The sequence below is a fragment of the Notolabrus celidotus genome, chromosome 4 (genome assembly GCF_009762535.1).
Source record: "Notolabrus celidotus isolate fNotCel1 chromosome 4, fNotCel1.pri, whole genome shotgun sequence".
NCBI lineage: Eukaryota > Metazoa > Chordata > Actinopteri > Labriformes > Labridae > Notolabrus > Notolabrus celidotus.
Window position 1 is genome coordinate 22,584,611 of NC_048275.1, and position 25,617 is coordinate 22,610,227.

At 38.4% G+C, this 25,617-nt stretch overlaps 2 protein-coding genes and 1 non-coding gene across 4 annotated transcripts in view; 1 reads left to right on the forward strand and 2 right to left on the reverse strand.

The window, feature by feature from the left end:
- The window catches only part of bean1 (brain expressed, associated with NEDD4, 1), a 62,246-nt gene extending 59,107 nt beyond the window's left edge, over positions 1–3,139 (reverse strand). The window contains exon 1 of the mRNA XM_034682252.1: positions 3,035–3,139. The gene's annotated coding sequence lies outside the window, so the exon portion shown is untranslated. The remainder of the gene's footprint in view (positions 1–3,034) is intronic.
- A 13,219-nt stretch (positions 3,140–16,358) lies between these two features.
- The window catches only part of cdh5 (cadherin 5), a 46,034-nt gene continuing 36,775 nt past the window's right edge, over positions 16,359–25,617 (reverse strand). The window contains exons 14-15 of one of the 2 annotated variants that reach the window (XM_034681442.1): positions 22,604–22,736; positions 16,359–21,618 (exon numbers count right to left, since the gene is read on the reverse strand). In XM_034681442.1, coding sequence (XP_034537333.1) covers positions 21,231–21,618; positions 22,604–22,736 — 521 coding nt within the window. In that variant the 3' untranslated portion in view covers positions 16,359–21,230. The remainder of the gene's footprint in view (positions 21,619–22,603; positions 22,737–25,617) is intronic. The other variant, XM_034681440.1, reaches the window with a different exon arrangement.
- trnaa-cgc lies at positions 23,916–23,987 on the forward strand. The gene has a single exon. It is a non-coding gene; the product is annotated as a tRNA-Ala (tRNA).

The following is a 25,617-nucleotide window of genomic DNA, read 5'->3' on the forward strand; positions in this document are numbered from 1 at the left end:
CATAAAAAGGCAGTAATTGCACGAGTTACTTGCTAAATTGGTACAAAACAAACACCTGACACATGATAGAGGTGTTAAGTAATCCACTCCCTTACAGAGTTTGCGTTACACTACAAAGTAGATATAAGCAGGCACTGATATGGAGACAAAAGCAGGCTCGAGTGAGAGACAGGACCAGTCAGAGGAAGCAAAACTAAGGATTCAGGTATTGCCTGTAGCTACAACAGCACTCCATCATTTCTCCATCTCACTTTCTGGTATTCCCCTCCCTCTGATTCTCTCTTTCTCTCTTTGTCCCTCACTCCCTCCTCTCATCCATCTCCTCCCTGCTCTCTCTGACAGTCTATTTGGCCCACACAGCCCTGTCATCCATTCAACCTGTCAGTCCTGGCAATGGCGACAATCACACAGTGACTAGCGTTTGTAGCTGAGCAGGCAGGACCTGCGGTACGAGCGTTCGTGCCATCGCTGAGAGCCGTTGGGATCATTTCCCGTGACAGCCGGGTCACAGACGCGACCCCAGAGTGAGAGGGTCGGAGGGTCAGTCCTCCCCGGAACAAGAGAGATCATCCCTTGTTAGAAAGTCTTCATGCAATCTCAATTTACTCCACTGTAATTGGCTTATATAAAGAAGTATCCCATGTTCTTTCTCAAAATGTGGATCTCCTCTTTAAAGATTACCGTTAGTATCATTGTTAAAGACATTTTACTCATGGGATGAGGGGCCCAAAATGGACGAGGAAACAAAATGAGCGATCAGATTGAACTTATCAAGTTGTCACAGAAACAGACAACAAGCATTTGAATAGTCTGGCAACTTTTTCCAATTTCAAGTCTCTTCTTCAAGCAGTAATATTTGATTATTTTCAGCTTTGATTTCGTTCAAAATGTATTCTAATCTGTTTATTTATGTATTGAATTATCCAGCAAGACAAGTGAAATATCTTGTGCAGTCATCCTTTCTGTATCATTTGGACACAGGAGCCTAACAATTCCAATGTCATCTTCAGAAACTCCTCACTCTACACTATCGAACACTGATGGACAAAACAGTGCAGTATACCTTTCCTTAAAACTACATCTAAGAGTCATACATCCACTCTTTTCATTGAACTTGTTCCAGTTTGAAGTCCGTGTAAGTGTCAGACTAAAGTCAAAGGGCTTTTTGTAGCGCTGACCTTCATAGCTGAGTGAATAGAGAAAGCCACTTAGATAACATGAGGACGGGCTTTGATATCCTCTGGGGAACCGAGCATCAAGGCTGCGTGCTGCTTTGCTACTGTGAGGCTCTTTAGATCAAACTGTCAACCTCTGTCACAGAAAAGTCATGCGTATTAAAACTGGAAAAAATTGCTTTTCACAGTACCTCACAGATAACCACACCGAATGCATCAAGGGAATTTGATATTTTTGGCTTCTACAGCTTTTTATTTGTATATATTTGCTGTTCAGGTTTTTCTGTTTTTATCCTGACATGTTCGTTTCTGTTACGTCACCTGCACCTGTTTGGATTTCCACCTTTTCGTAAGCTGAAATAACTTTTATATAACTCCACACGCATGGTGATCTAAGAGATAGCCAGTGAAAACATTTGGCAAGTTTTTTTTCTCTCTGCACTGTAACTGTTGCTGTTACTGTAGGGTTGTAAAGCTTCTGTACTTCAGTGCTGAAACAACAGAGTTAGAGTGTGTGGGAGGAAAAGCCTGGGAGGAAAGCTGGGCAAGAAAGAGAGAAAGGGAGAGATGAGCTGATCCAAAAATCACTACAACACGCCTACAATGTATTCCTATAGGGACCTACTGTGTGTTTGTTTTAGTCCATAGTTAAGACAAATTATGATGCATTTATTTAGCCACTTACAGTTTCATTATTGAGGTTAAGGTGTTTTTTAATCCTCTGTTTTTCAATAAGTTGTGTTAATTTGATAACATTAATAGGGAGTATTTACAATGTCTTACAATGTCTCTGTATTTCAGTTGAGTTTGGGCTTTCATTTCCGGCCTAGATGTCAAAATTCACATAAAAAAATGACAGGTGGATGATTAGTCTGGTTTGGGTGGCAAGGATATTTCCAGCTCATTCAAGCCTCATCTGACCTCTCATGCCCTGCATGCATCTCCATCTGTTATGTTTCCACACACATGTATACTGCCAGCACACTTCTACTACTACTTATTCAGGAAGCTCAAGTAGTGGAAGCAGGCGTAAAATCGTTATCTCAAGTAAAATTATTACTGATGCTATTTAAAAGTTGTCATTCACTGGTAAAGATTTTGAATCTTTTAGTGAAAGTACAACATACAGCCTTTAAATGGAGATATGAACATTCAAATAACCTCATTAGGCTGCAGATTCCCTCCTGTCAGTGTAGGACTGGTACATGCAGTATAAGCAGCATTTCATGTTTTTGCAGGTTGTATTGGAAGTCATTTAAACTACTTTATTTATAGTTTAGCAGTCCTTTTTTTATGAGTCAAGATCAACTATAACTTCATCTGCTGACCAGATGATGATGGCTGTTTAGTGTATTCGGTGGAATAAAAAGTAAATGCAAAAAGAAAAATATCTGTGGGTGAGTTTGAATTGTAATAAATAGAAAAAAAACTATTATAAATACCTTAAAAATGTCCCAAAGTCACTCAAAAAATGTATAATAAAATGCCCCCACTGGATTAATGTAACCTGCACTTTCACGTGTTTTAGTAATCTCCTTTAGTGCACCTATTAGATGATTACATAATATTATTTTTACACTGCAGGAGGTAAAAATACTACAAAGACCAAGTCGTTATAGAAGTCTAATCATATGGTCTAAACTACAACCTCACATCCTTAAAAATGTTTGACTTGTTTTGTTCTGTATAAAGGGTTACTTAGTTTGAAGATCACGAGAGGAGGAGAGAGTTTAGAGAGATATGGGGGTAAAGAGAGAAAAAGAAAGCGTGGGGGGGACAGAGAGAGAGAGAGAGAGAGAGAGAGAGAGAGAGAGAGAGAGAGAGAGAGAGAGAGAGAGAGAGAGAGCTTGGCTGCTTACCTGCAAAAATGTAGAAATATATGTCCACGAGCACGCATGGGTATTTTCATCTGCTCCTTATTGTCGCTTCACATCTCTGACAACAGCAGCAACAATATCCCAGTGTGATTACTCAGTCCTTAGGTCTCTCTCTCTCTCTCTCTCTCTCTCTCTCTCTCTCTCTCTCTCTCTCTCTCTCTCTCTCTCGGGACTTGGCCCACCTCCTCAGAATAGCGCTTCGTTAAACTCTCGGTGATACCCGAGATTTACCCGCACGATGAACAACACTGGGCAGACACGCGCTCCGATCGTCCGAGCGTCATCCTCCGAGCGATTCAGTCCTCACAGCATCAGCATCATCATCTCCATCATCATTACTGTCATAATCCTCCAAACCGCAGAGCTTTATTCTTCTCCTTTCTCTAAGAACATCCCTCTGTCGATAGCATAATCATCATCATCATCAATAGCTTGTATCTCCCGCATCCTCCTCCTCTTCGTCGTGTGACTGCGTCCTCACCGTTGCCTCTCCGTGGCTCTGTCCCGTGGCTCGTCCCGTGGCTCGGCTCTGCAGCCCAGTAAGTGTGTCATGCTTGGGGAGAGGAGCGTTTCATCCAGAGCAGCCATATGCCAAGAATGAGACAGCCAGCCAGGAAATCCCTTAACAAAGCACAAAACGCGATGATGCACCGAGAGAGGAGCGAAACGTGTTAGATTGCAGAAATCAAGACAAATTATTCAAGACACACACATATTTGACCCGAACAGTACATCATCAAAAACACAAGGATTTTTTTTTAAATACCTCAAATATACTGAAAACTACAATGGAAAAAGTTTTACACAAGTAGAGTATTTATGGGACTGACACAGTACCCATGTTGGGCTTCATGCGTGATTTAGAGGAAGTGATACAGAATCATCATCAGGAGCTAACTGATCTAGAAAAATGATTTTTGATAAGATGGTTTTGGTACACTGACTTTAGTACATTTGGGCCTAATATCAAACAAAACAAACTCATACAAAAGGTAAAGGCTAGAACAACGAGCTCAAACCAAGCGGCAACCTCCGGTCTAAAAATATGAGTCCAATGCTAAAGTGCTAAAAACTGCAGTTCATCGATGATCAGCTTGAGGCTGGTTCCAGAAGTACCGGAAACCACATACACACCAATTCAAACAAGCCGATCTTTACAGCATTAATAAACATGTTTACAGCCTGGTACAAAAGACGAGTGTAGTCTGGATAGCTCATTTCTCGATCGGCACACACTGTAGGGAGGGTGAATTTTTTTCTAACGCAGCAATTTCGAAGATATTGAGATTACGAGTCTTCCAATGAGAGGCACAGATCACTTGATTGACAGGCTTCAGAAACAGATGGTTGACGACACGGATACTACGTCTATATTTTATTCAGTCTGGGGCTCAAACATGCTCCAATTCAGAGTCACCACAAAATTGAAGATGTATCGCGTTATAACACCAACAAACAACTACGCCACTTACTAGAATCAAACACTTAAAGGAATATTCATTTATATAGTCTATGAAAATGGAATTGCACAACGCTTACTTGCAAGCTGCCTCTGGCTAGCTGTAACAAATGATAGCATGAGGCAACATGGGTACATATGGAAGTAACCTAAAATTAGCAGCTCTAACTTACAGCATTAAGGCAGCTTCATCTGATAGCCATCATTGTTGTGCTCTTGTCCTCCATCTGTGAGCGTCCTATCTGCTGGAATTAGATGTCTGCAATTCTGGCAACCACATCAACTCCCTGTCCTCTCAATACTAAAGGAATGGTCCTTAATCAGCTGATCAGCACAAATGTATTATATTTACTCAAATTGATGTACTAACTTCTTTACATTAAGCACTGCTTGATAAATGGATCTTCATATTAGCTAAAACTTTAATCAGATGATGAAAACCCACATTCACACTTCAATACAGGCAGCAAAGGTTAACAGTCATTTTTGATTGTGTCACTTTAATATCATAATGTAGACTTATACATATTTTTGTAGTATATAAGTTCAATTACTGAAGCCTGATCCATGTCTCCTTAGTTTATGTTACATTTTTCATTCCATAAATATTTTCATCATAAAATGATTGGGGGTGGGGGGACTTAGGGCAAGATAAGGTTTAAGACACTTCTATATATAGATCTATCTATCTATCTATCTATCTATCTATCTATCTATCTATCTATCTATCTATCTATATATATATATATATATATATATATATATATATATACATATATACAACATTTTGTGGCTCTGAAGGTACTTTTTTTTTTAAAAAGTCCATAAAATACATCAACATTTTGTATTATGCAGATGGTTTTTGGCTAACTGAACAACATTTTAAGAAAACAATCTCATATTTAAGAAGTCTATCTGGTGGCAGCCAGATGCAGTAATCTGCTGGTGCAATTAAAAAACAATTTGTATACATTATTTTTGTATGCTTACAATATTTAACAATCATTTAGATCCAAAGATGATTAAAAGATTTTTTTCCTGTTTTTTGAGATAGAGACATAAAGAGAGAAATTAGTATTTTGTTTAAATTTACCTTTAAACTCGTTGGGAAAAGGTGCCAAAGGTGAAATATTGCTTTGATTACTCTTTTGCTATAATTCAAGATCTGATTGTGCGGTGGAAAAAGACAATGGTTATGGAGAAAGAGACTTGTGTTTTGACCTCCAAGGTCAAAGTGCCTTAGCCGCTTCGGTCCAATCAAGAAAATAATAATGGAGGGACATTTTACATTACACCTGTTCTTTGGGGAATTGGTGACTGTCCTACATATCAGTCATTACATGCTCAAAATGGGATGACAAAGAATGCTTCTGTGTTTGTTGTTGAAGAACACTGCTTGCGTGCACAGAGCCTTAACCTCATCCTCAACATATTAATGCTCTTATGGCTGAATGGGAGCAAATCCCTGCTGCTGTACTCCAAAAAGTGGAGAAGGGCCTAAAACAGACAAGTGGAGCTGTTAAAGTAGTAGACTAATTCCAATAGATTTGAGAGCTTTAACATGTTGAAGCCCACTGACTCCACACTTCTATTTTAAAGCACTGCACAAAAGGTGATTTAAGCATTGTGGTTGGTTATAGGTGTGTGCAAGTATTGACATTTATTTTGAGAAGCATTGTTTAATACGTCAAAGTAGGAAATAATTCCATTAACGATAACAGATTTTTATTTAATTACCTTTGGACACTTAATGAGAACAGAGCAGTCATTAAAATTAGTACTTCCTGCTTTCCAGCTACAAGTGAAAATGACTTTGTGGAAAAGGGTAGGTTGGCTTTCCATGAATAAAAATGATATGACATGCTAAATCACACATTAAGCTTGTAATTTCTAAAAATGTCAAAAGGAAACTGTCTGTCATGATTTGAAGACAAACTAAAAGAGGAGAACCCGCATTGCAGACCAAAAAAAAACAGTTTAATAAAGAAAAGCCAGAAGATTAACAAAAACTTACTTTCAACAAAATCCAAAGTCCAACTGAACACCCAACAAATGACCCACACAAGACACATTAGAGATCACAAGGAATGACACATGGAAAACATAGCAAGACTCAGGAGAAAAGACTCAATGAGTTGACAGAAGGGAGGAATCACAGAGACTAAATACAGGTGATTAGGTGATCAGACACGGGTGTGACACAAGACGCAGGTGAAACTGATGAGGTGCAATCAAAGTGGAGGTAAACACTCGAGGGGAGGAAGTAAAACAGTGGCGGTTCTAGACCAATTTTACAGGGGGGGCCAGCCCGGGGCCAAGGGTGTTGTCAGAGGGACACATTCAACCCTGACAAAAGACACTGAGAAGGTCCAGGTTCAGTTTAACAGGGGCACTGGCCCCTGTTGGCCCCTCCCCAGAACTGCCACTGGGGAGCAAGAACTACGAAATATAACAGGAAGCTCTCAAGATACAGACAAGGAATACAAGGACATGGCACACAAGGAGAAAAAAACTACAAATAACACAGGAAGAACAACAAAACTTAACGAAAGCAACTCATGACACCATCACATTAATTTTGTTAAAATAGTTATTTTTGTATCTTTATATATGTGTATATATATATATATATATATATATATATATATATATATATATATAGAGAGAGAGAGAGAGAGAGAGAGAGAGAGAGAGAGAGAGAGAGAGAGAGATAATATATATTCCTTTCATTAACTCTTTATAAGGTTTAATGAATTTTATTTAATTGATTTGCTTAGGCATTTTTAATTCAACTCCATTCAAATTCAAATCCAAAAACTATATTTGTCAAAGGGGCGGATTAAAAATGTGTATTTATTATTACTCCTTTATATGTTAATCAGATTTTAGGCAAACTTGTATGTGTGCAAATAAATAATAAAGCAGAAATAAAATAAGAATGAATTGGTCTAAATACTTAAAATCAACTCACAGAGGTCTGGTAAGCAACAAAGTCATTGTAGGTTCTGCAATACATTTTCATGAACAAAGCTATATGTTAGCACAACATAGAAATGAAAAATGTCTCTAATGTTTCATCTGATCATTGGCTGGTTTAAACTTCTTTACATGCACTTTAAAAATGTGTTCTTTATATTTGACACTTCATATCACTGCCAAAAGCATTTGCTTCAAAACTCATAAAACGTGCAAAATTGAAGTGGTTCTTTTCTACCACTATAGCAATTTGTGTCAAGTTGCCCTGTTGCAGGGATGACAAGTAACACATTATATTTACTAGTACTTCTGTTTTGGGCAGCTTTTTTGTGTGCTTGAGCTCTTTTGAATAGTCTTTAAAATCTGTTTTTTACATTTACTTAATTATTTGTATTTACAAAGTATTGTGTTACAGTTTTCAATGCTTCATTTACTGAATAAAAATGATACAAGCTTTCCATAAGCTATATGACTGCCACTTTATTGGATGACATATTCCATCTGTCTGTCAGGTGAACTAACATGTAGCAGAGGAGAAGAACTTAGTATTGGTAAATGCAAATTCACTAATTACAACACTTATTTTCTACCAGCAAGCAACAATTTGATTTTCTTCAACAAGAGCCATCCTTCAAGCTGGCCAACTTACGTTAATGTGTATGCATAGCTGATACCGAAAAATAATTTTACCAATAGTCATTAAATTGACCCTGCGTGGATGCAGTCAACAGCATCACTTCACACAATAATAGTCTCCTGTTCGTTATATTAAAAAAACAGAAGAATAGGAAAAGGAAGAATACCTACATACTCTTTACACCCCTGTACAATTGCAGAATGACATTTGATGAATCAATAGAGACTGATTAGAAAAAAAAAATAAGCATAAGTAAGTCAATTCCTGCTGACCGACAGCAGGTTACATTTAGCAGAGACTGGCTTACTATTGCATATTGGATACATGATTTATTCCTATTTAATGTGTATTCATAAAAACGTGTATATTTGTACTAACCACAGCAAACATCCAATAAGTCCTCTGAATGAGAACAATAAAGGGTGTAGTTTGTGTCTTCAACCACAGTGTGGCGACAAGGTACTGCTACATTTTAGCAAGCTGTCATCCTAGCCTTTTTTGGGTTGTGCAACTCTATCCCTTCTTGTGGGAAGTGGGGAAAGGTTATCCTTTTTTCCTCATGCATATAATCTCTCCTTAACACTTAAATTCAAACCTGCAAAACTCACACACAGGCCTATATCGAACAGACACTGAGGTGAAGAGTCCAGGTATATCATTTTTGATTCCAGCTAGAAGCTCTCTGTGGCAACATGTCTTTCCCTTTTAATTTAAAAACTATATTTAAGAGGTCTTTAATTAATCTCAATGAAACGTGATACAACACTACATAAACTTGGATACAGAATTAAGATAATTAAACCAGAAGAGAACAAGTTATTGTAAAACAGATTAGTCAGAGGTTAACATACCACCTAGGACTCTATGGAAAGAAAATTGTTTTGAACATTTTTCATTATTCTAATTACCATAAAACTCATTTAACTCATAGCATCTATAATGAGGTTTTAAAAAGTCTGTACAGGGAATATGGATGAAACTTTTTACTTTTCGCAGCACAAAGCACCAAGAGGCAAACAAAGAGGATGAGAGGATGATGAAAGGGGATATCCTCCTCCTTACATTGTTGTCAAGTGTTTACCATTCACAGAAAGGACATGTGTTAAACAGCAGTGACAGTCATAATTTAAATCACCCTTTGCATATGTTTCACTTCACATTACAGCAGCTGATAACTCAGGCTTCGGTGTTGTTGCACAAAACCACAACATGTCTCCCTCTACCCAAACAGGATCCGAAAACCACTCAGCGAGATGTCGGACGTTGGCGGTGTCTACATCTGCAACGGCTCAAGCTTTTGTGTGGTGGTTGTTTTTTTCACTCAGGTTTGTTTGTCAGTGTGTCAGTGGGATGTTTGATGCAGCTCTGCTTTTGTGATGGTTGACTGCAGTGCTTTTCAAACCAGGAATGAGGACCAGGCCTGTTTCCAGTGGGCATCCATATAGGAGGGGTACCGGTATGTTTGAGTAATCTTGCTCAACCGTGACTTACACGCAGGGAGCTGAACCTCCCCAAAAAATCTGGCAATGCCATGTTCTACCTTCTTAGCTCCATGCCACAGCTTTATGTCCGCCTCCGACAAAGACAAAACCACATCTGCTGTGCAGACCAGCAGAGGACACGAAACAAAAGAAACACAAATCCTGATACACAGTGTGAAGCCAGAACCTCTGTGTGTGTGTGTGTGTGTGTGTGTGTGTGTGTGTGTGTGTGTGTGTGTGTGTGTGTGTGTGTGTGTGTGTGTGTGTGTGTGTGTGTAGATGTAGATGTAGATGTGTGTGCCACAGTGTTTAGTCTATGGATACTTGTGTGACACCGCAGTGATACATTTGCACAGACAACCCAAAGAAAATATCCTCCTGCACTAACAATAGAGGCATTTTTTATTTGTGAGATTTTATCAAAAAGATGTGGGAGGGGATATAAGTTGGCAGGTTTCAGAAGCAACATCTCTCTCTGACAAATAAGGCATTCCTTGTGTTGAGAAGGAGGGAGAGTCAGTTTGGTTTGTCTGAATGTGGTCTTTAAATCCCCAAATCCACTTAAGATACCTTGTTAAATCTCTTGAAATGGATCCTGCCTCTGTGTTGGGTCAAAAAAATCCAGAGGATGGTGAAATCCTACGGAAATTTGCATCTAATTCTGAGACATGGAGGGTAAAGCATTTACTGACAGTCCATAAAGTAGCAGTGAGTCAGGTTTTTGGATATAACTCTCTTTTTCTAATTTTGCTACAGAGAAAAAACACTTTAAGGACTCTAAGCATCACAAACTCAAAATTTTGTTTTTACATCTGCAGCATTACATATTCAGGGTGATTTGGGAACCTGTTCTGTGTTTCTCCCTCATTCATTTAGAATGACAGTAAAAATTATAGTGAGTCTTTTTTTCTTAAATATTAAAAAGGATTTCAGGGTCTGTAGAACTGCATGGCTGCATATTCTGTGGACTGAAAAGGACATATTTTGACAAATGTGAGACATTTATACCCATTAAAATTAATTAAAATAAAAATTGCAACTAAAGATGTACGATGAAATTTAAAGTGCTTTGATTGCCTTTTTTTTTTTAAACAAATCTCTTTGGCTAAATTATATGGTTATGATACAATGAGGCAATAAAAAAGAGTACCAGATTGGAAAGGTAACCCTTAAAAACCTTCACAAATTAAACCTTGATATAAAATCAAGTGGCTTGTGCATGACTTACATTACATTTGTTGTTTAAGTATGCACAGGTAGCTGTTCTCTCTCTCATATTCAACTGTTGTGTCTTTCACGCCAACGGAAACAAACATAACTCCTTGTGACCAAACGTAGAGTATTCTCTAACTGGATTACATGCTGTACTCATGTAAACAGCTACCTGTATCAACTCCCATGTAAACACAAACTGCAACCCACTTCAAAATTCAGACTTTCTTTGATCAGGCATCAAAGGATTATCCGTTCCCAGTCTCCATGTAATCGTATTCAAGGATAAAGCATGCCTCACTTTAATAGTCTGGTTTTGTACTTTGACCATAACGCAGTGTTTAGCATGTTGCCGCCAGCTGCTCCTGTCCCGTCCTCGCCACAAGTAGACCAAAGTTTAGCTGAGGTTTAGGGAGGAGGAGGAGGGGGGAAGAGGAGATGGAAGTTTGCCTCTCTCCTCTCTCGATCACCGTCTTTTTCTTTCCTTTCAGTCTCACTCTTTCCTGCACACATCCGTCACATCTTCCAGCTATCTTCCTCGCCTGAATAACTGATGACAGGGTAAATTTGGTGTCTGTGCAGCTTACAGTACTCAGTGAAAGGTTTTTTAGGGCATTCCTGTTCCTGATGAGGTGATATGAGAGTGAGGGAATATGAGAAAGTACCAAGGGTTTAATGTTGGACCACAAAGAATCATATGTGTTGTGGTCTTACTGTCCACAGAAACATGGCGCTGAGTCAGACATCTGCTTGAAATGGTGTTTCATGGTTTAGAAATATATTATTTAAAGTCTTGGGTTTTTGGCTGCATCTTTAGAGAATCATATAAGTTGATGTTGTGCATTCATCCTCTGATGTTTACAGTGCTAAAAAGGCAAAGACATTTTTAGAAATGCTTGAAATTGAATGAATTTGACAGAGCAATTTAATAACATGTCTACCTGTGGTGAGCACATAGAACATGAAGGAACTCAGGCCTTTCTGCTAGAGAGCTTACCTGTCTGTGTGGTTTGGTTTAGGCATCAAAAGTACTCGGTTTGAAGCAGAAAATATCATGATTTGGATGAAGGATTCTTCAGGCTAAGAGACAGCTTTCTGGTAGAGCACCCTGAAGGTAATGATACACCCATTTAGACGTTTGAGAGTGATGTCGAACTGTAAAAGGCTTATGAGTCTGATTCTGTACTGTATGGTGTATGGAACAAGCTGGCACTAAAATGTCCTCATTTTCAAACACACAGAGTGTGCAGAGTAGGGTGAGCACATCAGTTTGACCTGAGCTAAACAAAGGCTTCAAAGAGTTAGGGGCAAAAGCTGTGGACAACATGCAAAATATGAAATGTATTTGCCGTGTTCAAAAGAAGGAAATAGGAGAAAGAGTGAATCCTTGTAAGACACAAATGTAATGCAGCTGTACCTTAACCAGGAGACTGTATCTTCCTGGGAGTTCCTGAGCCCCCTTGTCTCACAGGTTCCTGTGAAGACAGCCTGCTACAGTGGACCTGCTTAACTCCAACTGCTACAACTATTAATATCAGTCTTGTTTATATTATCATTATTTAACCCTCCTGTTATGCTCGTTTCTCGGTAACAGCAATAATGGTCCTGGGTCAATTTGACCCGGGCATGTTTAATTATCCAAAAGTGTCAGAAACCAAAAAATCCCCCAAAACATTGTTTATATCTTATCATTAACTCCATTACTAACCATTTCAATTAATATTTAGTGCATTGGTGTCCTTTACTTCTCACAGATCATGGTTCAATGAGGATAACTCACTTGTTTTTGTCGTGTCTTAACAACCTGTGATGTGCAGATGTAGAATGAACCTCGTGACACTGGCCAGCTTGAATAGTAATTCGATTTATTACAATCAAACAGCATCAGCATCAGTAACAAGCATCGCGACTGCTTGGAGGACGACCGAGCCAGATGAAGTCGCCTCTCCTCTGTCTCCACGTTCTGGCTTAAATACTATGAAGGTGTACTCAAATTAGAATGAGGGTGTCCTCCAAACATGCACATATATGGACTCTTCAATACGAGTTTAACGTTAGCTGCTATTTGACTCCATTTATGAAAACCCTGTTCTGAGTATTGACAGAGACGTCAGCTGTCACTATCAATCGTATATTTGCCTAGGTCAAAGGTGATCTTTTTTAGGCCCTCTCTAGAGACTTCTGGAGCCATTCTACTGTAACTCATTCTTGTGGGCCCCTGAAATTATTTTAAACAACACAGACTAGCAACATATACTTAATCTTATGTGGTTGAATATCAGATACTTAATTTTCATAAAAATCTATGATGACACTTTTTTAATGTACATTGGAAAGACCTAAATAGAAATAAATAAGTTTTACATGACAAAGATTGCTGTTTATTTTATTTTACATTTCATTTATTTTCATTTTATGAAGTGAAGCCCAGATAGTTATGCCGTATTTAGTTAGTTTGGAGGGCAGTGACCTCTGAATACCGCTAGCCTTTCATCCACTTTGACATTAGGGCCTAGGTTATAGAGTAGTAGATGCTGCTCTACCCACAATCCCAAAGAAACAGTTAGTATTTGACACTTCTGACCCCTTTCAGCCTCCACTTTGACTGCCGGGCCAAACTGACCCGAACAGTAAATATGTAACATAAACATTCAGGGGGTTGCGAATACATGAAATGAACCATTTTCATTTCATTTGTTGATAACGCTTATTAAGTCAAGCAGAAGAAGTTTCATAACGAATAAATACCTTTAAAATATTTTTTTCAGATTTGAACTTTAAATGGGTCAATTTTACCCGGAACATACCAGGAGGGTTAAAGTTAATGTTAATCTTAGAACTGCATCTACTACTGCTGTAATTAATATAATCAGTCCTTTCTATATGATCATTACTACAGTTGTTATTGCTAACATTTCAATTGAACTATAAAGTCATTTTATATGTTTGTAGAGAGTTACTGCACGGTTTTGTGGAAAACATGAGCTTAACCCTGAGTAACATGTAGTGTTTTTCATCTAAACACCAATGTCACTTTTTTGTGTGATGCTGTTCCATACAACAACAAAATTGCAGGTTGTTGCAGTTGATGGACAGAACTGTGGTACACCAAGTAAGACTCATAAATGTAAAGGCAATGTGAATTGACAGTTATTCTCACACTCTAGCTGTAAGTTAGATACAGAAATGGAATGAGGGAGATGTAAAGTGTTCAGTCTTTGGGAACAGTCATATGGATTGGTTTGGGTGGCAGTATGAGAAATTAGCTCAAGGCATTAAATCTTGTTGAAAATTGAGCTTCCTGACGGATATACATGAGGGCATGAACACAGTCACACATAACAGCCTTACATTGAACAAAGCCTAAAGGTGTATGAACACCTGGTCCTGCTTTAGAGATACATTTGCTGGCCAGATCAAAATTCTAGTTGAACTTTAAATGCTTGTGTGTGTCTGTAAGCGTGTGTGCCTATATGTGTCTTCCCTGCAGGATGTCAACATAAGACGTGCCGAGAGAATTGACATCACTTTGGTATTTCCCTCTCGTAGTCTCACTGTCAGTTCAACCGCTGTGATCTGGTACACTCAGCCGTGCCTCATGTTCGTGTCTCATATGGATCTGATCACATTTGTGCAGGTCTGACCCCTCCATCCACCGGCCCCTTACAATAATAATACTGCATGAACCTGTGCTGAGTTTACACTTGGTTTAAAAAATTGATAAACAGAGGATATCCCTGGACTCACATCTGATCACATGTCAAAGATGAAGGAAAAGGAGATCAGAGCTTTCTTCACACCGCCTCATGATGTGTAACATTTGACATATTGAACCATTTTACACAAAGAAACATGGCTGATCTTCACCACATGGAACCTTATGTGTAAAAACACAGACTGCATAAACACTTGCTTGTAACATAATATACATACATGTTCAGATCCATGTCAGCACTCAAACTTCGGTTTTAGTTGGTAAAAATCTGCCACAGATCCTGATCTGACCTGACCCAGTGTTGGGTTATTGTCAACAAATTCCAGCTTCTCCTTTTATGGGTGGGGGTGATGATCTTGTCTCTATAAACACATGATGTCATTTCTCCTAAGCCGGCCTTAAATTCCAAACTCTCATCTCAAATGTGGAAAATGTGTTTTTGTAAGCTAAGATCGGTACTTTTATACAGCTTGTTTTTCTTATTTTGCACTTGTTCTTGTTCTTTTTTTCCCTCCTGTGCTTGATCAGGACAAAAACAGGTTATGGTGGTGAATATAAAACAGCATGAATTATATTTTTTTCTTTTTTCAGGCAGTAACTTTAGGGGCGGAAAAATGACAGTTTCATAAATACCACTGCTCCCATCACAATGATACATGGTGGGGGTAAAAAAAAGTGTTATAATCATATTACTGAAATGTTTGCAAGGATTTTCTTTATAGTGGACTCATTAAACTAAGGAGATGCTGTGGCTCAGTGGTAGAGTTTAGCGTATCTCCATCAGAAGGTTGAGAGTTTAATCCCAAGCCCTGCTATCCACATGCCGAAGACATGGGCAAGACACATAACCCAAACTTTCCCAAAAAGCTGTGCCAGTGGTCTGCAAATGAGATTAGTTAATACTGATGGGCACTTTGGATATCAGCCTCTCCCATCAGTGTGTGAATATAGGGAGTGAAATGGACATGTAATGTAAAAGCGACTGGAGAAATCCCTATGTATATACAGTCCATTTACCATTTACCTTCTGGAGTGTGTCTTGTTACCCAGAATAAATAACAAAGTCATCAGGGGATGACTGTCATATCATCTGGAGTATCAAGAGGTGTGGGCCCAAAAGTCAGTATTATTGTTTACTTATGGACCTGAATGTAACATGATGTAACTTAGTTAATGCATTTAATGTGCTAAAGTGCTTCAGTTCCTAGAGTGACTGCTTGAGGTTGGCTCCAGAAATGAAGAAAACAAATACAAACCCATTCATAAAAAATCATCTTAACAGAAAAAATTTAAACATGTTTACAGCCTGTTTCAAAAATACAGTTTTGTTTGTGACGATTTACAGCATACAGCAAAAACTTTGTCCACAGGAGGCGCCAAAATCAACACAAACTTAAAGTTCCCAACCGGAGCTTTAAATCATCAAAACACGTTAACATAATGTATGAAAGTAATAAGGATCCACTGCTCATTAAAGAGGTAGCATTTTTTAAATAACACAATCTTTAAAAATAAATTTGTTCTTTGTTTCCTTAAATTCATCAAAGACAGGATGAATCTGTCGCCTCTTTTTTATGTGTAACCTATCTACCCCCTATTTCATATATGGTCACTTCAGGGCATATAAACCAAGATGACCAAGGCTGAAATGTGACAAAGGTAGTCCATACACAGGAAGGTTATGTCAGACAGTTTTTAAAAAAAAAATACAAGCTCTTTTCTTTATTTTTTTGGATTCATAAAAAATATGAAATTGATGTACATTTTTCTTTGCTGTTTGCCAAAGTGTAATAACTATTTAGAACATAAATCACGAGACAATAAAACTTGATTAAGTGTTTATTTTTTATTCTACACTTACAAAAATTGTCAGGTAATAAAAAGTAGATGCTATACACCATAAAAACAATATAGAAAACATAGTGTTTGCCATCAAAAAATGAATTACAGTATTTCTTTTTTAAAGAATAAAGGCACATGTTCCTCCCTTCAAGACCCTTCTTCTATTTACACTAGAAAAAAAGATGTATTTCTAAGTGGCTGCTATTTTTTATTGGTTCGACACCCATTTGTGTGTATGTACATGGGTACAATCACAAGCACACAGACTGACACACACATAAACAAAACCAGAAACCCACATATTCACTCGGACTGTCACTCATGCATCAAAGACTACTCTGTCATTTGGAGAAAATGAACCATTACTTTTTACAGCAATAAAAAGAGATTGTGTCAAGTTTAACATCTTCTAAATACAGTTATTGAGGCAAAATATGAACAAGGTGAGGCCAGAGAAAAAAATCACTTTTAGGCACATTTTTTTTCTATATACATGTCAGTCAAAATACACTCCTTCAATGACACATGAGATACACGGATGGAATCACACATGAATCACTTAAAGGCCTGCATTGTGAGGCTATTACACAGAAATATAGGGGGCGTTTGTTTCTTGACAAGAAGTCTAACAAGTTTTTATTGTGCATGGATCCCAACCTGAGAGATATTTCTTCATTGCCTTGATTCAAAATGATTCATCGTTTGATAACAGATGACAATGTTCTCACACAGCCACTTACAGTCTTCAAATAAAAACTAGATATGGCACTTTTGAGGACATCAAATAACTTACTTTCACTGTTGCGTGCTAGATTTTGGAGATGCACCATAATGACAAAGTGAATAAAGAAATCTCTAAGAATTGAGCAACAATGTGCAATATGTGAAAAGTCACTGTGGAGAAGCAAACAACAAAAATGATAGAAATGGCAGCCAGATGACAATATGGTTTTGCATTTTTTTGTTACTTTTTTTTGCAAGTAACATTAGCCTCCACCTTCATGTTGTGCAAGCGCTACATGCTTGATGTGAATTAATTACTTTTCTAGATAGGGCAATGCATTTTCTATTTATTTCAACCGAATTTTGGAACTGAACCCAACAAATGAAAATCACTGCTAGCACTGCCAGCTAAAATTGTTGGCAAATGTACCCATCTACCGCCACAAATTTCCCAAATGTTCTCCCTGTAGGTACACACAACACTTATTGCTGCTAGGAGAGCACATGATTGAGCACCTCTTTCTGCTTCAGGCTCCTGATTGCAAGAAAAATAACATTTATGGTCACACACATCCCATAAAAGAAAATAAAAATTCTCAAACAACCATAATGGTGATGAAACACAAACATTGGAAAAAAAAAAGTACTGTTCCTCCAGTTTGAAATTGAATCACAAGAGAAGCCTCGAGTCTTTGACCCAAACAAAGATAGCTGTGGCTATTGTTTGTTCAATGGAGGTCACACATGGCTTATAAAATCTGAATATTAATATTTATCTTGGATCAGATTTTGGAAATGTGTTCAGTGGTGATGCGAACTGTCCCAAAACTCAACCTTTTTTTTTTCTTAAGATATTTTTGTTATTTCTACAAAAACAGTGGTGCACTCTTACTCAAATCTGAAGTCTGATTCCTTAAACATAAAAGGGGAGAATAAAATAAGAGGCGCAAACACTTGAGTCAAAGTGAAGGTCATACTTTGATGAATCCGAAGCTTCAACTGTGGGCAGTTTCTTCATTAAGATGCCAGGCAAACAGGATGTTAACACCACCTGCATGAGGGATGTGTGACACCGTTTCATCACTAATATCTCTGTATCTTTGTGTCTTTGCTTTGAAGAGTTTCTGCTCAGCTGGAAAACTCATCATCGCTCCACATTGTTCTCTTCATCTCTCTTTCTCGTTAACCCCCAACCTCAGCCACTGTTTCTCCTTGCCTCGCTCCCTTTTCCTCTTTAAGGTTGTTTCCCAGGCTGGGCCAACAGGAAGTGAGCACAATGTGTTAGCTCCCTCTTACGATAACACAGACAGGAAGGGGCGGGAGCAACCTCCCAGATGGACAGGAAGTTGACTCTAGTGTTTGGTTTAACTGATTAGAGGACGGAGAAAGAGAGAGAAAGAGATATATGGTAAGGCAAACAAGGAGGGCAGGAGAGACGGACTGAGAGTGAGATGGAGGAACGGGTTACTCTAAGTATATATGTGAACCCAACAGGAAGGCATTCAATGGGCTTCCAGCTATTGTGTCCAGCGTTTATCAAATGACATTCCATGGAGGCCAGGGTTTTAAAGAAACAAGTTCAAGTCCAAACAAAACAGAATAAACAGGAGAATAAATAAACTTCATTCTCTAAACTGGAATGAATTACATTTAAAAAACAATGGGATTGTCCAAATGACACGTGGCTATGTCTTCAACTGAGTTAAACATGGCTCGACAAAGTTTGTAAAGACTGCATTGTCAATGAGGCTTGTTTGTACAGAGAAGGCGACTCCCAACAATAAAGTAAACTTATTCATAAGGTGTCACAAACAACAACGAGTGACCATTACCACTATGAGCTTCAATAAACTACCTTCTTGCTCAGAGCCTTGTTTTAAACATCTCTCCAAAATGTCTAAAGTTAATGTTTAAATGTTAAAAAAGCTCTCGACCAGGGCGTCTAAAGCCTTCTTCCAAATGGCCAGAGTGGAAAAGGTTGTGAGAGAAGTAGTTCCAAGCCAATGAAAGGTTAAAAGCTTACTTTCTTGATTACAGTACTTTTTTTCTCTGTAGAAATCTTACAAAATCTTCTGGAGATTGTCGAAACATTGGACCTGGGAGTTTTCACTCTGACAGTGGTTGAAAAAAGGATGAAAGGTTAAAGTTATTCGAGCCACCTCAGAGCCATCACTACTGCCCGACTGGCTGCTTTTGCCACTCATTGTTTCCTGAGCTGTCTGAATGACTTTTGTTCTAGCAGACCTCTGAGAATTGAGCTTTCATCTCAACAATAACTGTGATGATGGCTCCTGTCAAATAAGCCCAGGGAACGTGCCGAAATTCTGTCTGAGCAGCAGCAGTAGGGCCATTTCCTTTTTGTCTGCTCACTTGTCTGTTGTCTCTTCACTCTTCAGTGGAGAAGATAGCCGGATAAATTGACAAAAATGACTCACTTAGAAAAAGACTCCTTATTCATTGCAAAGTTTCTACCAAGAAAAAAACCACCTCAGAGCCGAATATCTGTAACTTTTGAATTATCTTGTCTTTTTGACAATGTAAAGAACTGCTACAAGCACACAGATTAAAACCGCAGAAAATATCACAAGACCATTTCATAAAATATCGCACTGGCCATCCCCGACTGATGAGTTTTCCAGGACTGAACTCTAATTTTTTGGTATTTATGAAAAAATAAACACAACTGGCATCTCGCTCTGATCACACAAATCAAACGTCTAAGTTTAAACTCCTGTGGCTTCTCAAGTTGTTTCCTCAAACAATAAAACCCTCAAACACAAACCCAGTCATCAACTTGAGATCAGAAATGGAATCCCTCTTCCCGTGTTCTCACTTTGTTTGTGCCACTTTTGACAAACATCAAAAATAACATCAGAGTTTGAATTGATTTCAAGCTGCTCAAACAAAAGGGGAAGAGTAAGACAGAAAAGGAAGATAAACATATCAGATTAATGAAACGATGATTTGACATGCACCATTTGGTATCCCCAGTAGGAACACTAACATCTATATCAAAATTTTAACACAAGTGTAGATATTTAAATACGTCTTTTTCTAAATGATGAGCTGATGTTTTGAAGTATTAGTCACCCATGATTCAATTTAATGCATAGTTTTTATATTTAGTTTTTGTCGCAAATTAAAGCACTTTCCCACGTGAAGATGTCCTATTTTAGTGTAATCATATATGAAAGAAGAGGAATAGTTGGCAGATGCATGTGGGTATGGATATAAGCAGGTGCATAAAAAGGAGCAGTAGCATTAAAAGATACAAGGTAAAAACCTTTAACTGTGACACAGACACTGTTGTAAAAAGGGGATGCAAAATGGCACTAAATGAAGAAGCTGTAACAAGTATTGAAAGAAATGAAACATAAAGAATTGAAATAACTGAGTAACATTGTTGGCTAGCTGTAACCTGAAAAGCCCATCAATCATCTAAGGAAAAATCTGATTGGCTACATTGCAGAACAGATTTTTCTGATAGGATGTTTAGATTTCCTCAATGAATGGGTTATGAAGTCAAACATCATTCAATTACAGTTGTGCAGGGATAAAAGGCATCCTCAAGCAAGGATCTCATGCTCTCATAAACGCTCAAGCCTCTTTTACATCCTGGACCGAGTTAGTTTTCACTCTCTCCTATGGTGTCCTGTCCTGGTGTTACTTCAAAAATCCTCCAAACATCTCTCAAGAGGAGATAAATTGCACCAAAAGTAGACCTCTCAGAACAAAAACAGCTTGTTTCAACTTGTTGGAGTTTTTCTTCCAAGTATCAAATGAAGCTCTTGCTTACAGTCTGTTCAGTGCGGGTTGGGGAAGGTTGACAAACTAAAGGTTGCATTGAATTACACACAACAATGAAAGTTAGATGTTTTTGTACTGGAAACGAGCACGCCCTGATTCTGTTTTCAGAAGCTAGAGAAGTCTTTGGAGAACACAGTTGTCTGCTTGATCAAAGCTCCTTTTCCAGAAACACATCGGACAGCCTAAAAGCCTGGCTCTGTGTTTGTAGGTGTGTTATATTTACTGCATGCTTCTGGCTTTGAGTGGGTGTATTTCTATGGCTGTTTTCAATCTGAGTATGTGTGTGTATTTTGGCATTATATGTGCTTACAAGCAGACAGTCTCCATCAGTATTGATGGTAGAACTCTGGCTCATCCACGCCGTACAGCTCAGCCAGGGTCCTGAACCTCGGCCCCCAGTCGCTCAGGAAGTCATAATCCACATTCGAACCACTGGAGGAACTTTCCAGAGAGCTGAGACTCCCGGCTAAAGACTCGGGTCCCTCATAGCCGTAGATGTGGAGAGTGTCGTATGGGAAGCCATCTCTGTCATGATCTGCCTCGTCTTTCTTCACCTCGATCATGGCAGCCATGTCGCCCTTGCAGGCTGTGGGTTGTGGGTGGTGTAGGGGGGCTTTCTGGACCATGGCATAGAGAGAGGGGTGAGGGTGGTGGTCCGGGTGGCGGAGCAAAGAGCCGTCGTTGCAGGCAGAGGAGAGGATTGAAACATCATAGCTGAGAGAGAGAAAAGCTGCATGTTAGCATTCAAAGATCTTGTACGCTTTTAAACCTAACACTTCTGCAATGTTTTTATTCTCCATTAAATGTTTAGTTCCAGGAGGTTGTCTCAGTCGGCTGAATCTTGTCTGTTTTAGACACATATTTGAGAGGGAACAAAATTGTTCATAAGATCGTAAAATGTAGTATTTCATCCTATTTCATTATGTTTCACAATAAGAGAAGTATTGCATGTATTTAACAGAATGAGAATAATAAGTCAACAAAACATTTCTTCTGCAGCCTGTCATCTGTCACTTTGCAGATGTTCCTCAAGCCACCATATTTTGACAGCCTATAGTGTGGGGCTGTCAATATCTCAAGTGTACAGGATTATGTATGGATTTAATACTACTTAAATATGGATAAGATTAGACTCAGATTAAATAAAACTTTAATGATTTCTTTCGGATAAAGTGGGTCAGGAAATTAACAGATGCAGCAGAGTAAATAAATATTGCAGTTTTATGTCGAGAGAGTTGCATGTAACCTACAAAGAAACATGAATTTGAAGAAGTATGTTAAAATGAACAGCTAATAAGTTTGTTGTAAGTGAATACTGCTTTAATCCTGCATTAAAAATGATGCTTTACTTTAATCAGCTTTAGTGAGTTCTTATTAATCAACGGATCATCAAAAAAAAAGCAAGTTCATGTTAAGAGGAGCATTCATGGCCACACTGGCAAAGCTGAAAGGATGAGAAAGAAATGAGTACATTGAATTTGATCAACATGGACTTATTGAAAACATTTTTGAATCTTGATTCACTATTAGACACAAATGTCATGAATAATATTTCTTTTTTCTATTAGAAAGGTTTTTTTTCATGAAGAGTCCTTGAGAATGAAGGAAATGAATCATAACAGGTGAGCTCATTTCAGTTATTTCAGAGTTTCAGGGAAAAAAAAAGAAAAGTCTCTTGGACATTTTTTCATCTTTATACCCATTAGTGTCCATCTCTCCTCCTCCCTCCTCATCATATGTGACGAGCTGCTCGTGAATCTCCCCGCTGTTCTTCATGCTGGCCAGAGAATCCTTCTGGTAGCGTTTCCTCATCACAAACAGGATCACAATGACTGAAAAGCACAGAAGAGGAAGGTTTGTTATTAAACATATTTATAATGTGTAGGTTTTTAAATACAGAGCCAGCCAAGACAAAGTTAAAATTATCTGTATCTTTTACAGAACAAGGATTGTGCTTTTGTACAGCCACTGTAGAAAATCAGAACATCTCTGTTCAAGACAAAATTTACCACATCTCAATTTGTTCTACTTTGAAGTCTGATCTTGTGAAATTAAAGCCCCCAAAAAGCCTTTGGGAAAATCATAACCTCAGGATAAAGTAGCAGATATACTCAGGCCCTATATAGACGTGTATTTTAGTGTCAAAACCCCTCAAACTGTCCAGAAATTTTCCTTTCTGGTCTTACATTTCTACAACTTTAAATAACATGAGAGAAAAATTAGGCCACAAAAAGCACAGCAAAATAAGAATGGGGGCAGGAAGCAAGTAAGGGAAGTGGAACACTAATGAGGGAAAGCGACTAGAAAACAGAGCAGGAATGCGAAGAGTAAATGAGGAGTGGATGGTTTAAGGTGTCTGAGGATTCGCCTCGAGCAATCAAACCTCAAATGAATCTACTCAACCAGAGACAAACAGATCCAACAAAAAGAGAGAGAAGAGAGTGGAACGTACGAAACAGGAAGAGAGATTCAGTAAATACAGGATGGTAAGTGGAAACGAGGATGAGAAAACAAGGCGGGAAAGAAAGGAAATGGAAGAAAAGTTAGACCTGAAGAACGGCAGAGAAGTAAACAATGGAGAAACAGAGAAAGAGGGGGTGAAATTGGGAAACAGATTAAAGGAAGTAAGAGAGAAAAGACAACAATATACGGATAAGAGTCTTAAGGAATTGAATCCCTAAAAAATTCCCAACCTGACTTTTTTTTCACTCTTCAAGTAACAAAGACCTTGAGCAACTATGGGAATTTTAACTACTGTCCGTTAAGAGAACAGGTGGAAGTAGCAGAGGAAGAAGGAGTTGGTGAACAGAGGCTCTGGTGTACTTCCTTCCTGTTAACTGAGGTCATGCTGGTTTCTTATCCAAAACTTTAACTTTAACTAACAGTGAGGAAGTGAGACATGGCTTACATCCAGCTTAACCTTAACCACAAAAGCAGTTTTCTTTGTGTAATTTGAGTCCAGGAAACACTGAGAAATCATGTCATTCTATCTAACTTGTTTTTGAGATCAAGGGGATGTAGCTTAGTGGTAGAGCGCATGCTTCGCATTTATGAGGTCCTGGGTTCAATCTCCAGCATCTCCAGTTCTTACTTTGCAACTAAAATGCTGCTCAGATCATCCACATTAAAAGTTAGGAAGTGGTATATATGGAATTTAATAACTTTCACAGCACATGAAAACGGATTTCCTCCCGTCAAGAAAGAAGGAAAAAGAAAAAGCGGAACGAGCGCTGTGCATTTTTGGAAACAGTACGCGAGGAAGACTGGTCCGATGCATACTGTGAAATTTTCCCAAATCAGTAGACATCCGGGGAGTTTTGGCTTACTGCAGATTTTGCTCTTGTTCACACACTGCTTACTACATACTGAATTTTGGCCAAATCAGTACGTACTGCTAGTATAGTAGGCGGTTTCGGAAACAGCCTTCATCTAAATGATTCCTAAACAGTTTACATGTTATATGAGGGGGTTCGAACTGAACTCCCAGCTGTCTAATACTCCTGGACTAATTCTGGCATAAAAAAGCATCCCCTGACACTATGCAGAACCAGCTCCTTCTAGCTCTGTGCCAACATCAGAGGCACGTCAAAAATTGATTGACTTTGGAGGCCAAACTGGAGAAGTGCCTTTAGCAGGGTTGGCATGAAGTTTATGTGCAGATACATTAATGAATGGCATTTACCTTTTTATACCCACTGAACACACTTTAACTACTAAGGATAACTCAGCCACAATGTGTTTTTCATTCACTTTAAAAAACAACGTATGAGAAAAACAATGTTCAACTCCAAGTAGCTAAACATTTCATGACTAAAAAATAAGATTTTTGTACAAAACATAATTTAAAAAAATACCCAAAAATTATAAGCCAGACTGAAATGCAAAGAAAGCTTGGCATCTAGCAACCTTTTGCAACACAGCCCAAATGATTGATTCTAACGCCTCTGATAAGGCAAATAGCCAATCATGCTTTAGAACTTTAGAGTTTAGAGTGGCCATTGTGGTGGCTGATCACATTTCAAGAGGGCAATGACCTCACCTGGCCACGTTTAGACCCACCCCTGGCTAACAGAGGCAACAAATACAGCAGCATCAGTTACTTTTACAAAATTTTGCATCCATGTGAAACATTATCTTTCTTATAATATGAGATTTTTGTTCTTGTTATACAGTAGAGTTTTTGCACAGTAGTCAGAGGGTCATTGTCCTCGAAATAGTTCCACATCTCTTGCCATATGGTCTGATGCTCAATCAATTCAGTGTCTCTCCCCATTCCCCCTTCTTTCTTTCCATCAATATGTAGCTAGCTGTTCCCCTGAGTGCCTCTACCACAGTGATGAGTGAATTTGCAGAATTTTTCTTTTGCATCATTTATGTATTTACAGCGTGTTCGCTATGAATCTTGGACTTTGCATGTTTTTTAAGTTGGCAGTGTTTCTGATTTTAAGTGTACTTCTGAAACCGTAAAACCTTTGGGCTTTTGCAGCATTCGTCGGCCATGATATTTATAAATCATCTCTGTGCTCTTACAAAAGATTTCACTTGTTGTGTAATATGCAGGAGTCATGCATCAAAAGAAGTGAAAGGAATGAGAATGAAACCCCGGACTAGTTTGTCTCCTGCTTGTCAATGGCAGTGGGCCTATACTGGAATTTGGTCATAACAGCCAAATGTTAACTTTTGGTCATTTTCTTTTATGCTAAATGACAAAGA